The sequence below is a fragment of the Chanodichthys erythropterus genome, chromosome 15 (genome assembly GCF_024489055.1).
Source record: "Chanodichthys erythropterus isolate Z2021 chromosome 15, ASM2448905v1, whole genome shotgun sequence".
In the NCBI taxonomy this organism is placed as follows: domain Eukaryota; kingdom Metazoa; phylum Chordata; class Actinopteri; order Cypriniformes; family Xenocyprididae; genus Chanodichthys; species Chanodichthys erythropterus.
This window is the reverse complement of record NC_090235.1, coordinates 17130958-17145942: the sequence shown is the minus strand read 5'-3', so window position 1 is coordinate 17145942 and position 14985 is coordinate 17130958. Positions and strand designations below refer to the sequence as shown.

The 14985-nt window shown below is 35.4% G+C and overlaps 1 protein-coding gene across 2 annotated transcripts in view; it reads right to left on the bottom strand.

Moving 5' to 3' along the window:
* Positions 1–5128: 5128 nt before the first annotated feature.
* angpt1 (angiopoietin 1) overlaps positions 5129–14985 on the bottom strand; it is an 84656-nt gene continuing 74799 nt past the window's right edge. For both annotated transcript variants that reach the window (XM_067411662.1, XM_067411664.1), the window contains exons 8-9: positions 12270–12400; positions 5129–7788 (exon numbers count right to left, since the gene is read on the bottom strand). In XM_067411662.1, coding sequence (XP_067267763.1) covers positions 7625–7788; positions 12270–12400 — 295 coding nt within the window. In that variant the 3' untranslated portion in view covers positions 5129–7624. The remainder of the gene's footprint in view (positions 7789–12269; positions 12401–14985) is intronic.

The following is a 14985-nucleotide window of genomic DNA, read 5'->3' as shown; positions in this document are numbered from 1 at the left end:
CTTGCAATTCTGACTTTATAACTCACAATTCTTTCTTTATATCTCACAATTCTGACTTTATATCACTCAATTCTGACTTTATATCTCGCAATTCTGAGTTTATATCTCGCAATTCTGACTTTATAACTCGCAATTCTGACTTTATATCACTCAATTCTGACTTTATAACACACAATTCTGACTTTATATCTCGCAATTCTGACTTTATAACTCGCAATTCTGACTTTATATCTCACAATTCTGACTTTATATCTCACAATTCTGACTTTATAACTCGCAATTCTGAGTTTATATCTCACAATTCTGACTTTATATCACTCAATTCTGACTTTATATCTCACAATTCTGAGTTTATATCTCGCAATTCTGACTTTATAACTCACAATTCTGACTTTATATCTCGCAATTCTGACTTTATATCACTCAATTCTGACTTTATAACACACAATTCTGACTTTATATCTCGCAATTCTGACTTTATAACTCGCAATTCTGACTTTATATCTCACAATTCTGACTTTATATCACTCAATTCTGACTTTATAACTCACAATTCTGACTTTATATCTCGCAATTCTGACTTTATAACTCACAATTCTGACTTTATATCACTCAATTCTGACTTTATAACTCACAATTCTGACTTTATATCACTCAATTCTGACTTTATAACTCACAATTCTGACTTTATATCACTCAATTCTGACTTTATAACTCACAATTCTGACTTTATATCACTCAATTCTGACTTTATAACACACAATTCTGACTTTATATCTCGCAATTCTGACTTTATAACTCGCAATTCTGACTTTATATCACTCAATTCTGACTTTATATCTCACAATTCTGACTTTATATCACTCAATTCTGACTTTATATCACTCAATTCTGATTTTATAACTCGCAATCCTGACTTTATATCACTCAATTCTGACTTAATATCTCGCAATTCTGACTTTATATCTCACAATTCTGACTTTATAAAATGCAATTCTGACTTTATATCACGTAATTCTGAATTTAACTTGCAATTCTGACTTTATAACTCACAATTCTTTCTTTATATCTCACAATTCTGACTTTATATCACTCAATTCTGACTTTATATCTCGCAATTCTGAGTTTATATCTCGCAATTCTGACTTTATAACTCGCAATTCTGACTTTATATCACTCAATTCTGACTTTATAACACACAATTCTGACTTTATATCTCGCAATTCTGACTTTATAACTCGCAATTCTGACTTTATATCTCACAATTCTGACTTTATATCTCACAATTCTGACTTTATAACTCGCAATTCTGAGTTTATATCTCACAATTCTGACTTTATATCACTCAATTCTGACTTTATATCTCACAATTCTGAGTTTATATCTCGCAATTCTGACTTTATAACTCACAATTCTGACTTTATATCTCGCAATTCTGACTTTATATCACTCAATTCTGACTTTATAACACACAATTCTGACTTTATATCTCGCAATTCTGACTTTATAACTCGCAATTCTGACTTTATATCACTCAATTCTGACTTTATATCTCACAGTTCTGACTTTAACTCGCAATCCTGACTTTATAACTCAAAATTCTGACTTTATATCACTCAATTCTGACTTAATATCTCGCAATTCTGACTTTATATCTCGCAATTCTGACTTTATATCTCACAATTCTGACTTTATAAAATGCAATTCTGACTTTATATCTCATAATTCTGACTTTATATCTCGCAATTCCGACTTTATATCTCGCAATTCTGACTTTATAAAATGCAATTCTGAATTTAACTTGCAATTCTGACTTTATATCACTCAATTCTTTCTTTATATCTCTCAATTCTGACTTTATATCACTCAATTCTGACTTTATATCTCGCAATTCTGACTTTATATCTCACAATTCTGACTTTATATCACTCAATTCTGACTTTATATCTCACAATTCTGACTTTATATCACACAATTCTGACTTTATATCTCGCAATTCTGACTTTATATCTCGCAATTCTGACTTTATATCTCGCAATTCTGACTTTATATCACTCAATTCTGACTTTATATCTCGCAATTCCGACTTTATATCTCGCAATACTGACTTTATATCTCACAATTCTGACTTTATATCACTCAATTCTGACTTAATATCTCGCAATTCTGACTTTATATCTCGCAATTCTGACTTTATATCTCACAATTCTGACTTTATAAAATGCAATTCTGACTTTATATCTCATAATTCTGACTTTATATCTCGCAATTCCGACTTTATATCTCGCAATTCTGACTTTATAAAATGCAATTCTGAATTTAACTTGCAATTCTGACTTTATATCACTCAATTCTTTCTTTATATCTCTCAATTCTGACTTTATATCACTCAATTCTGACTTTATATCTCGCAATTCTGACTTTATATCTCACAATTCTGACTTTATATCACTCAATTCTGACTTTATATCTCACAATTCTGACTTTATATCACACAATTCTGACTTTATATCTCGCAATTCTGACTTTATATCTCACAATTCTGACTTTATATCACTCAATTCTGACTTTATATCTCTCAATTCTGACTTTATATCACTCAATTCTGACTTTATATCTCGCAATTCTGACTTTATATCTCGCAATTCTGACTTTATATCACTCAATTCTGACTTTATATCTCGCAATTCCGACTTTATATCTCGCAATACTGACTTTATATCTCACAATTCTGACTTTATATCACTCAATTCTGACTTTATATCACTCAATTCTGACTTTATATCTCACAATTCTGACTTTATATCTCACAATTCTGACTTTATATCTCGCAATTCTGACTTTATATCTCGCAATTCTGACTTTATAAAATGCAATTCTGACTTTATATCACGTAATTCTGAATTTAACTTGCAATTCTTTCTTTATATCTCACAATTCTGACTTTATATCTCACAATTCTGACTTTATATCTCACAATTCTGACTTTATATCTCGCAATTCTGACTTTATATCACTCAATTCTGACTTTATATCACTCAATTCTGACTTTATATCTCACAATTCTGATTTTATATCACTCAATTCTGACTTTATATCACTCAATTCTGACTTTATATCTCGCAATTCTGACTTTATATCTCGCAATTCTGACTTTATATCACTCAATTCTGACTTTATAACTCACAATTCTTTCTTTATATCTCGCAATTCTGACTTTATAAAATGCAATTCTGACTTTATATCACGTAATTCTGAATTTAACTTGCAATTCTGACTTTATAACTCACAATTCTGACTTTATATCTCGCAATTCCGACTTTATATCTCGCAATTCTGACTTTATATCTCACAATTCTGACTTTATATCTCACAATTCTGACTTTATATCTCACAATTCTGACTTTATATCTCGCAATTCCGACTTTATATCTCGCAATTCTGACTTTATATCACTCAATTCTGACTTTATATCTCACAATTCTGACTTTATATCTCACAATTCTGACTTTATATCACTCAATTCTGACTTTATATCTCGCAATTCTGACTTTATATCTCGCAATTCTGACTTTATATCTCACAATTCTGACTTTATATCTCACAATTCTGACTTTATATCTCGCAATTCCGACTTTATATCTCGCAATTCTGACTTTATATCACTCAATTCTGACTTTATATCTCACAATTCTGACTTTATATCTCACAATTCTGACTTTATATCACTCAATTCTGACTTTATATCTCACAATTCTGACTTTATATCACTCAATTCTGACTTTATATCTCGCAATTCTGACTTTATATCTCGCAATTCTGACTTTATATCACTCAATTCTGACTTTATAACTCACAATTCTTTCTTTATATCTCGCAATTCTGACTTTATAAAATGCAATTCTGACTTTATATCACGTAATTCTGAATTTAACTTGCAATTCTGACTTTATAACTCACAATTCTGACTTTATATCTCGCAATTCCGACTTTATATCTCGCAATTCTGACTTTATATCTCACAATTCTGACTTTATATCTCACAATTCTGACTTTATATCTCACAATTCTGACTTTATATCACTCAATTCTGACTTTATATCTCACAATTCTGACTTTATAAAATGCAATTCTGACTTTATATCACGTAATTCTGAATTTAACTTGCAATTCTGACTTTATAACTCACAATTCTGACTTTATATCTCGCAATTCCGACTTTATATCTCGCAATTCTGACTTTATATCTCACAATTCTGACTTTATATCTCACAATTCTGACTTTATATCTCGCAATTCTGACTTTATATCTCGCAATTCTGACTTTATATCTCACAATTCTGACTTTATATCTCACAATTCTGACTTTATATCTCGCAATTCCGACTTTATATCTCGCAATTCTGACTTTATATCACTCAATTCTGACTTTATATCTCACAATTCTGACTTTAACTTGCAATCCTGAATTTATATCTCACAATTCTGACTTTATATCTCGCAATTCTGACTTTATATCACTCAATTCTGACTTTATATCTCACAATTCTGACTTTAACTTGCAATCCTGAATTTATATCTCACAATTCTGACTTTATATCTCACAATCCTGAATTTATATCTCACATATCTGACTTTATATCTCGCAATTCTGACTTTAACTTGCAATCCTGAATTTATATCTCACAATTCTGACTTTATATCTCGCAATCCTGACTTTATATCTCGCAATTCTGACGTTATATATAAAGCAATTGCGTGAAAAAAGTCAGAACTGTGAGATAAAATGTCGCAATTACCTTTTTTATTTTTTATTCAGTGGCAGAAACGAGCTTCCATATTTTTCTGACTCCACTGACAGATATTTGTTTTTATTTTAATGAATTAAGCATTTTAATGGTGCTTTTATTATGTACTATTAAGCACAAAGTTTCTTAATTTTGATGATTTTTTTTTTCTAAAAACAAGACTTAACATTTTTTTCATTTTGCTTCTCAAGTAAATGTATTTTTGAGTTTTTTCTTTTTTTTATTTTGTAGATATTTTGTAATAAAAAGCAAGACAAAAATACTAAGCAAGAAATGTATTTTGGCATGCAAATAATGGCTCGTTCAGCTAAGCTTGAGGCATCAGTTTCTTTTATTATTTGAACTAACATCATGAACATTGTTACAAAGGTCGAGGTGTTTAAATAACATGGCAAATGAAATTTAAATGAGTTTTTAAAAAAGTCCTTACCGTTATTGTTACTTCAGCTACATCTTTGATCATTCAGAACACACTGATGGTTCTGAACTAATAAAAAATAAAAGCAAAGCAGTGCTTTCCTCTGAAAAGCAATTTCGAACACAGTATTTGGAGTGTGATGATGATAAACATGCCATTCTGCAGCTTTCCAGACAGTTTATGGATTTACAATAAAGTACCTGTTTCCAGTAAAATGCTCTGTTGTTATTTGATGGAAGACAGTAGTAGTAACCTTACATACAGCGACACAGAAGAACATTATCAGACTTTTTTGATGAAAGACAGAAGCGAGTAGAACTTCTAATGACTTCTGTGAACATGGCAGTACGCAAGCTAAAAATATCATCTCTTTACAATCCTGCCAGCTCAAAAAGTCAGAACATTTACAAAATAATGATTTTTTTTCCCCCACAAACCAAAACACAATTTATGTACATTTGTAAAGTGAAAAGTGTGGTAACACTTCACAAAAAGGTCCCATTAGTTAATGCATTAACTAACATAAACTTTCATTAATCTTTGTTAATGTTAGTTAATAAAATACAACTGTTCATTGCATGTTATTTCAAGTGAATTAAATAGAATTAACAGATGCAACTATTTTTCATTGTAAGCTCATGTTTACTAATGTATTTCAACAAATGGAACCTTACTGTAAACTGCTACTGAAAGTCCTAATGGGCCGTTCACAAGAACACGTGAGATGAAGCATTATAGAACACAAAGCAAGGTGTCGGACAAATTTAAAAGTTGATTTTTTTAACTCGAAGACACGATGATCATGCGGAAAACGCTGACAAAGCAGAATGACGAAGCGTAACGTCAAATATATCCGTCTAGATATGAAATGATTAAAAAGCAGCGAAGTGAAATGAAAAACGGGAGAATGGAAAAGAACTTGAACTTTTAACTTCACATGCATGGCTTGTTAATAACGGCTGCTGTTTCAGTGCAAAACAAAAAGCAGCAAAGACGCCAGTCTAGCGCTTGTTTACGTACAAAAACAGTTAAAAGTGGCGCAATTAAAAACGTGTTCTGTGTGATCAACAAATAAACTTCACATACAAATCAAAGTCAGGCACTTATCTGACTCCATTCCTTTCTATAATGCAGTCATTCACAATTATTAAACACTTCTGCAAACCTTAGGTTTAAGGATAAATTTAAAAGATCATCCAAGCTTGTCGGTAATTATAACACTGCTTTGAGAAGAGCAACTACGTACAAAACTGAAAAAACATTCTTAATATGACAAACTCGCATAAGACAATATGAAATTAATGAATTACAACAGTATTATTTGTATTATACTGCACCAGTACCGTATGTGCCATTGGCTGTACTCCATCAGTTGTAACGACGATTAATATTAGATCAATATTTTTATGTTATTATCTTTAATAGCTGTGATCTTTGGCATGCATTCAAAATTTGATGCCAAGCTATGAAGTTCAAAGCCATTAATAATACGTGTTTTCCACGTTTTTAAATTAAGATGCATTTACTGGAGAAACAAAATGACTTTTTCTGAAAAAAAATCATGAATATTAAGTGTGTTTGTGCTTAAAACAGGAACAAATATCACGAAAAATAATCTTGTTTTCCATTTTAATCCACTGGCAGATATTTGGTCTTGTTTTAAGTGCAAACTCACTTCATTTACATGTTTTTTACAGTCATTTTGCTTCTCAAGTATCTTGATTTAAGAATCTTTTTTATTTTTTTGAAAAGCAAGACAAAAAATACTGCATAAGAATAACTTTTTTCGGTTGTGCTATTCTTTGCTGAAAATATTCCTTGTAAATAGCACTGTAAGTCACCTCTAATGCTGCATGCTATGGTTTTCTTCACTTTGACAGATATAATGTACAAAATAAAAAAAGTAATAATATACTGGGATAAAAAAAGAGCATAAAAAATGTGAAGCAAAGTATCATAACCCAAATATAACTGTGCAACACGTTTGTATTAGACATTAATAGGTCCTTTTATGATACTGAAGGACATTCAAGCTGCTTTAGTTTCACTTGGAGCCTGGAAAGCCGGACGAGCGCAGGGCGATTGCTAGGAGTCGCACTTCCATCAAAGGTGATGTGTCTGCATGAGCAGTCCACGGGTCCTGAGTGACAAGTGAATAGCACTTGAATTCATACCTCTGATATTTAAAAATAAAAGCCCAGCCAAGTCATCTCCTGCCCTAAATTCCCAGGAAGCTTTCCATCTCTTCACGAAGGTGACAGGACGGCCTCGTATTCACAGGATTCCTGTTTCCAGGAGTGTTATCTCAAATTAATGCTGCATTTATACACATGGCAAGCAGCGTTACTTGATAATGTCATGGGCTGAAAAAATAACACCTCTCCAAAGTGTTTTTGGACTACGAGAAGTCGACCGGTCGGATCATCATGACCGTGGATCGGAGAGAGTAGCTCGGGCCTTTGAAATAGTGCCACTTGATTCCATTGAATTTTCCGACGTGTTGTCCTTGTCTGTAGTAGACACCGTTCAGGTTGGATGGACCGCAGGCATCGTACCACCATCCTAAAACACAAACATTTACAACTGTTAATGCAGTTCTGCAATGTCTTTGTCTTGTTTTCCAGTACAAATATCTAAACATTCTTACATCAAGATACATTTACTGGAGAAGCAAAAAGACTGAAGATATGAAGTGGGTTTGTGCTTAAAACAAGAAAAAATATCTGCCAATGAGGTCAGAAAAATAAACTTGACCACATTGGCAGATTATTTTTCTTGTTTTCAGCATAAATTCACTTAATTTTGATCGTTCGTATCCAGAAACAAGACTTGTCATTAGCTAATCAAGTAAATGTACCTTGATTTAAGAATATTTTGATATTTTTAGTGAAAAACAAGACAAAATTATTGAGTAAGAAAATATTTTTTCTGTGCATACATTCAGTATCACAATATCCTGAAAGGAAGCTAACATATGCAATACTATATGATATTAATCATATAACAAGTGAATAATTTTCATTAATTTTAATTACTTTAAGGCTATAATTACTTAAGGCCTAACTCAATGCGATACACTGAAAAAAAAAAAAAAAAAACGACTATGAGAAGCAACAAAATCAATCCAAAATAGCAGCCAATCAGAAGAGCGTATGGGCGGAGTCTCTCTGTAAGCGCACTGCACTCGCAACCAAATCAATCTAAAATCACAGCCAATAAGAAGAGCGTGTGGGCGGAGTCTCTCTGTTAGCGCACTCCATTCGCAACCAAATCGATCTAAAATCACAGCCAATAAGAAGAGCGTGTGGGCGGAGCCTCTCTTCAAGCGCACTGCACTCGCAACCAAATCAATCTAAAATCACAGCCAATAAGAAGAGCGTGTGGGCGGAGTCTCTCTGTAAGCGCACTCCATTCGCAACCAAATCAATCCAAAATCACAGCCAATCAGAAGAGCGTGTGGGCGGAGTCTCTCTGTAAGCGCACTCCATTCGCAACCAAATCAATCCAAAATCACAGCCAATCAGAAGAGCTTGTGGGCGGAGTCTCTCTGTAAGCGCACTGCACTCGCAACCAAATCAATCGAAAATCACAGCCAATCAGAAGAGCGTGTGGGCGGAGTCTCTCTGTAAGCGCACTCCATTCGCAACCAAATCAATCCAAAATCACAGCCAATCAGAAGAGCTTGTGGGCGGAGTCTCTCTGTAAGCGCACTGCACTCGCAACCAAATCAATCTAAAATCACAGCCAATCAGAAGAGCGTGTGGGCGGAGTCTCTCTGTAAGCGCACTGGACTCGCAACCAAATCAATCCAAAATCACAGCCAATCAGAAGAGCTTGTGGGCGGAGTCTCTCTGTAAGCGCACTGCACTCGCAACCAAATCAATCCAAAATCACAGCCAATCAGAAGAGCGTGTGGGCGGAGTCTCTCTGTAAGCGCACTGCACTCGCAACCAAATCAATCCAAAATCACAGCCAATCAGAAGAGCGTGTGGGCGGAGTCTCTCTGTAAGCGCACTGCACTCACAACCAAATCAATCTAAAATCACAGCCAATCAGAAGAGCGTGTGGGCGGAGTCTCTCTGTAAGCGCACTGGACTCGCAACCAAATCAATCCAAAATCACAGCCAATCAGAAGAGCTTGTGGGCGGAGTCTCTCTGTAAGCGCACTGCACTCGCAACCAAATCAATCCAAAATCACAGCCAATCAGAAGAGCTTGTGGGCGGAGTCTCTCTGTAAGCGCACTGCACTCGCAACCAAATCAATCCAAAATCACAGCCAATCAGAAGAGCGTGTGGGCGGAGTCTCTCTGCAAGCGCACTGCACTCACAACCAAATGGGAAAATGATTATTTTTCGGACCCTACTGACAGATATTTGTTCTAGTTTAAAGCACAAACTCAATTTTCAGAAAAGAAGTAATTTTGCTTCTCAAGTAAATGTATTTTTATTTAAGAATGTTTAGATATTTCTGCAGGAAAACAAGACAAAAGTACTGAGGAAGAATCTGGCCTGTTCATTCTATTAGACACGTACACACAAAATGTGCCCACATGAAGGACTTGAGCTTCACTTCACAGGCTCGAATGCCAGAGAGATCTGTGCCATTTTAACAGCCGTCCGTGAGCCAACATCGCTGCCCTTTGTCAAAACTCTCACTGACACAGTAAACTGATTGGATGCTGATTGTACTTGTTACTATGCTTCTCATCTCAGGCCTGTATCTGGGCGAGTGCCTCGTCGTCTCTAGGGTACGTGTTTTATAGGCTTGTTAACCACACTGCATAACAAGAAATGAGGCAACAGAATGATAAAAGTTTGATTTCATGATATAAACCAGAGCTGGAACCAATATGTCTTTCATTAAAGCACTTACGCTACAGAATTTGAAGGGTTCTACTTCGAGACTGACGATTTCCGCACTGTTTTTTCATTATAAACTCATTTGAAATCTTTCACCGCGACACTATTCTTTTTTATTAATTGCATTGCCCAAATCCCCTTGCAGATACAGCAGATGTATGCATGTCACCCTACTGTAAGGCTCATATTTATTCTCATCCTGATATTAAATATCTCAGAGATGAATCACTGTCAGGGCCCCATTTAGAATTTGGCCACCAAGGACGGAGAAGGTGACGGCAGATCCGAGTGGACAGGGTCTCTCTCAGTGCCTGCTTTATTAAATGATGCACAGTGTTCTGAGACCTAAGAGCTTCCTGTATGAAACGCAAAAGCTGTCGGTGGTCTGCATCCTCTAGGAGAGACGATGGGAGTCCTATACAGATACTTGGTGCTCAGACCATTCTTCTAAACTCCTCACAGGACGTGGAAGACCACAAAGACCTCATTACTATGTGCTCAAGGCTTTATGCAGTTCTTCTGCCAAAAAGAACGCATGAGGTGGTTCATGAGGTGTACACAGACTGTTTAGACTGGATCCTACTGTCTGCACACTTCACAAGGCTTTAATACTCACTGGGACACGAGTCTATGTAGAGAGTAACACTATAGTAGCTATTTAAGTAGTTTATTTGAATCATTTTTTTAACTGAAAGATTCATGACACTCGGTTCCATTAGTGGCTCTTAACTCTTTCCCTGCCACTGACAAGTTTTTCCGGCAATCCGTGTTTCCACTGTTATGCGGTAGGGGGCGCTGTTACGCATCTTCTGAAATAGTACAGCATCTCCGGATCCAAAAAACAAGCAAAGTGTAAACCAGAGGGAGCTGATAGAAGTATTTGACAAAAATGTGATTTTCTCAGCATTTTGTTCGAAACGTTGCATTGAACAAATGACTTTTATGAGCAAGTTCAGTGTGTAACTTTCAATTCCCAAACGAATGACTCGTACGAACCAGTTCTTATTAATGAATCAAAAGCATACAAGTGCATTTTGATTACTGAATTAATGACTCTTATGAGTTGATTCTTTGTAGTGAATCAAAAACACTTGAATGATTCTGTTAGAGTCATTACTGTTTTATCAGACTCACTTTCTGAAGTTCACCAAAAGGGTATGGCAAACTCTGAGGACCTCAACAAATCTTATTCCCTCGACATGACGACAAGTGTGTGTGTGTTGCGTCCAAAGATGAATCATGTATAGCTTCGATCATAACACAATTATGGACCACTGTTATAAGATTGACAGACTTTGTTCATCCTTCAACGATTGACCCCATGTGTAAAACTTGGTGAAAAACAAACACTTTTTAAAAAATAAATAAAGAAATTTGTCATCTATTTTTGTCATTTTGTGTCTATTTTGGCACTTTTTGTAAGTGTGAAGTATATATTTGTAGCAAAGGTCACAAAGTCTTGTGAAAAACAAAAACTTTTCTTCAAATTGTGAATGAAATTACACAGACAGCGAGTGCATCCTTTATAATCACTGAAGCTGTCAATCAGCGCAAACTCGTTGAGGGCGAAAACTCCCGAAAACTCCACAACTTCACAATGAATCTTTTATTTACATCGTGTCTCCACTCTGTTTTTTATAATGTGAGGATTTGTGCGCGTGTAAAACTTAGTAAACTTGGGCTAAACAAACTCATTCAGTGTTACTGAGCAACTGGTCACTTACACGCCTCTCTCTGATTGGTCATCATGTTCAACAGAAACACATGTGATTGATTACAATACTCAACGCTGCAAAAATCACGTTGTAAATAGAAACCTTTGCAGCACCACGAATATAACAACCAGATCACTTTAATTTACTTGCTTTTCTCTTTTATTAAACAATTACAAATTACAGTATATGTTGCGCTTAGTAATGTAATGCTGTTAATCCTGCACTAAAATTATATTACTTTGCATTAATAGAAGTGTTAAAAACTGTCCATTAGAGTTGCTGAAATTCTATATGTTCCCATCATTCGCAGCATTTTACTTCTCCAGTTGTATTGAAATGCTTTTATTCGGCACTAAAGCAATGTCAGCCTCTTCCTGAGAATAATGGGTGATGTATCACTGTAAAAGGAACAAGAAACAAGACTAGAGGGTTGCAATAGATGGTTAAATGAGAAGGTTTCTGCCTTACCCCCGCTGAGCATCAGCGCACACTTGCATGTGCAATTGTCATTGTCCACGTCTTTAGTGCTGAAGTCAGCGCCGTGGATTGCCAGACTGCTCTGCCTGCCCGCCGTCCCGCTGTGGCTCTTCAGAAACAACCTGAGACAGAGGGAGGACAGGGAAAAAACGGAGCAGAGAGAAAGACTTTTCAAACAAGGAGGCCTTGAACAAGAAAATTTACAGCCAGAAACATCCATGAGCGATTTATGCAGAGTACCTTTACACTCATGACCCACGTTTCCACTCGTGAGAGTTAGGATCGGTTTTATGCTTTTTTACATGTTCAGCTTTCTTTAGTTTGAGCATGAAAAACCATAAATAGTCTCTCTGAACTCCCTGAAATGCCTCCAGTGTACACTCCAAAAAAACTATTTTTAGTTCATTTTAAGCCAGCCATATAGTCATTTTTAAACAATAGTTGGGTTCAATAAAACTACCCAGCAGGTTGGGTAAACATTTAACCCAACTGCTGGGTCAAAACAACCCAAACTCTGGGATTGTCCATTTTCAACCCAACTTGGGTTGTTTTTAACCCAGCATTTTGTGTAGTGTGTTGAAACTGGCGGTTATTGGCTGTTATAAGAATGACAGACTTTTAAAGTACCTTGTTCATCCTTCAACGATTGTCCCCATGTGTAAAACTTGGTGAAAAACAAACACTTTTAGTACTTTGTCTATTTTTGTCACTTTTTTCTAAGTGTGAAGTATATATTTGTAGGAAAGGTCACAAAGTCTCATGAAAAACAAAACCTTTTCTTCAAATTGTGAATGAAATTACACAGACAGCGAGTGCATCCTTTATAATCACTGAAGCTGTCAATCAGCGCAAACTCGTTGAGGGCGAAAACTCCCGTTTTTATCAATGAAAGTGACAACTTCACAACGAATCTTTTATTTACATCATGTCTCCGCTCTGTTTTTTATAATTTGAGGATTTGTGCACGTGTAAAACTTAGTAAACTTGGGCTAAACAAACTCATTCAGGGGCGGGACATTTCCCAAACATGCTCGAAGCGCTTGACCAATCACAGCACTCCAGCCGACCAATCAGAGCACATTGTGCTTTTCAGAAGGAGGGGCTTCATGGAGACAGGAACTAAACAGAGCGTTACTGACAGACTGGGAAGAGAAGAGCTGCAACAATGGAGAATACGAGGAAAATAATCAACATTCAAGCAGGAAAACCTGTTCTAGTAGAGCACAAAAACAAAAGGGCATAATAAGGCCTTTTTAAACACATTGGCTGGGAAACCCCATACCATATTATCCAAACAACAAAGCACACTTAGAAACCACACAGAGTGTGAAACTCAACTACAGCCATCCACACTTGAGAAATTCAACCGCAAATTCACAACCTTCACTTAATGCAGGCTTGAGTTCAAACGCTTAATTTTATGCGGCATTGACGCCCAGATTTTGGTGGTTAAAGGACGGCCTTTGATTCTCCCATCTTGCTTCATTGTGTCACTCATAGTTCTGCCCAAGGTCTTAACCTGAGGGTTATTACCCCTCTGACTAGTCTTTTTTTATCCAAATTGTCATTATCTAAGCCAAAAAACTATACTGCATCGGCATGCCAGCAATGAAAGGAACACCGAATGAAACATGTTCGGCCCACAAAATCATTTCCTGAAAGCCATCGCCGCAAATAAGATCAGACAATAGAGAGTGAGCTTTATAAACCTCTTCTAAGATGAATCTTGGAGAGAGACTTGGAAAATGTATTTTAGGGATGTCCAAAGAGGCCAGTGATGCAACAACAGGCATTCGAGGCCAAACGTGTGATTGTCAGACTTATTGTTAAGTGGGATTTTTTTTTCAGTGTTTTGTTCCTCACACTTCATCCATCTCAGAGACTTTCTTGTAACAAGCTGCCTAATCACTTTAAACCCACCCACATCAAATACTGGTTGCAAACATTGTTCGGTGACATCATGCTCATTAAGATGAAGTGCATTGTTGCGGTCTCTAAATAAAGATAAATGGACTGCTTGTTCGCGGTTTCTGCATATGCTCGATGCCAAACCGATGTATTCTGTTCTTCGCTGACACTAAAGGCTACATTTTTACATCCTATATTAAGACACCAGAGCAATACTGATTGTTCAGAAAGACAGCATGATTAACTTATTATGCACAGTTTCTGTCATACAAGATGTCAAACTTGTCAACAGTCAGATTTTCAGAGGAAATAAACTACCTTGAATTTAAACAGCAGACGCAAACTTTGCTGCATAATTTGACTTGTATCTCTGCGTATACGGCTTTTCAAAAATATAAATTTCACGTTTCATAGACATTGGCTCTACAAAACCTGGGTTAAAAACAACAAAGTTGGGTTGAAAATGGATAATCCCAGCCATTGTTTTTTTTTTAACCCAGCAGTTGGGTTAAATGTTTGCTAACTATTGTTTCGCTCAACTATTGTTTAAAAATTACTGTATTTTTTTTGCCTAAAATGAACCTAAAATATGTTGGAAATTAATATTTATTAATATATTAATATTAATATGTAAATGAACATTTATTCATAAGTTTAATCAATTATTATATTAGACAATAAACATTTATTAAATTGCTTATTAATAAATGTTCACCTTTTGATAATTATTGTTTCCTCTAGTAATTATGTGTCTGATTTTTAATTTCCAACATATTTTGGGTTCATTTTAAGCCAGACA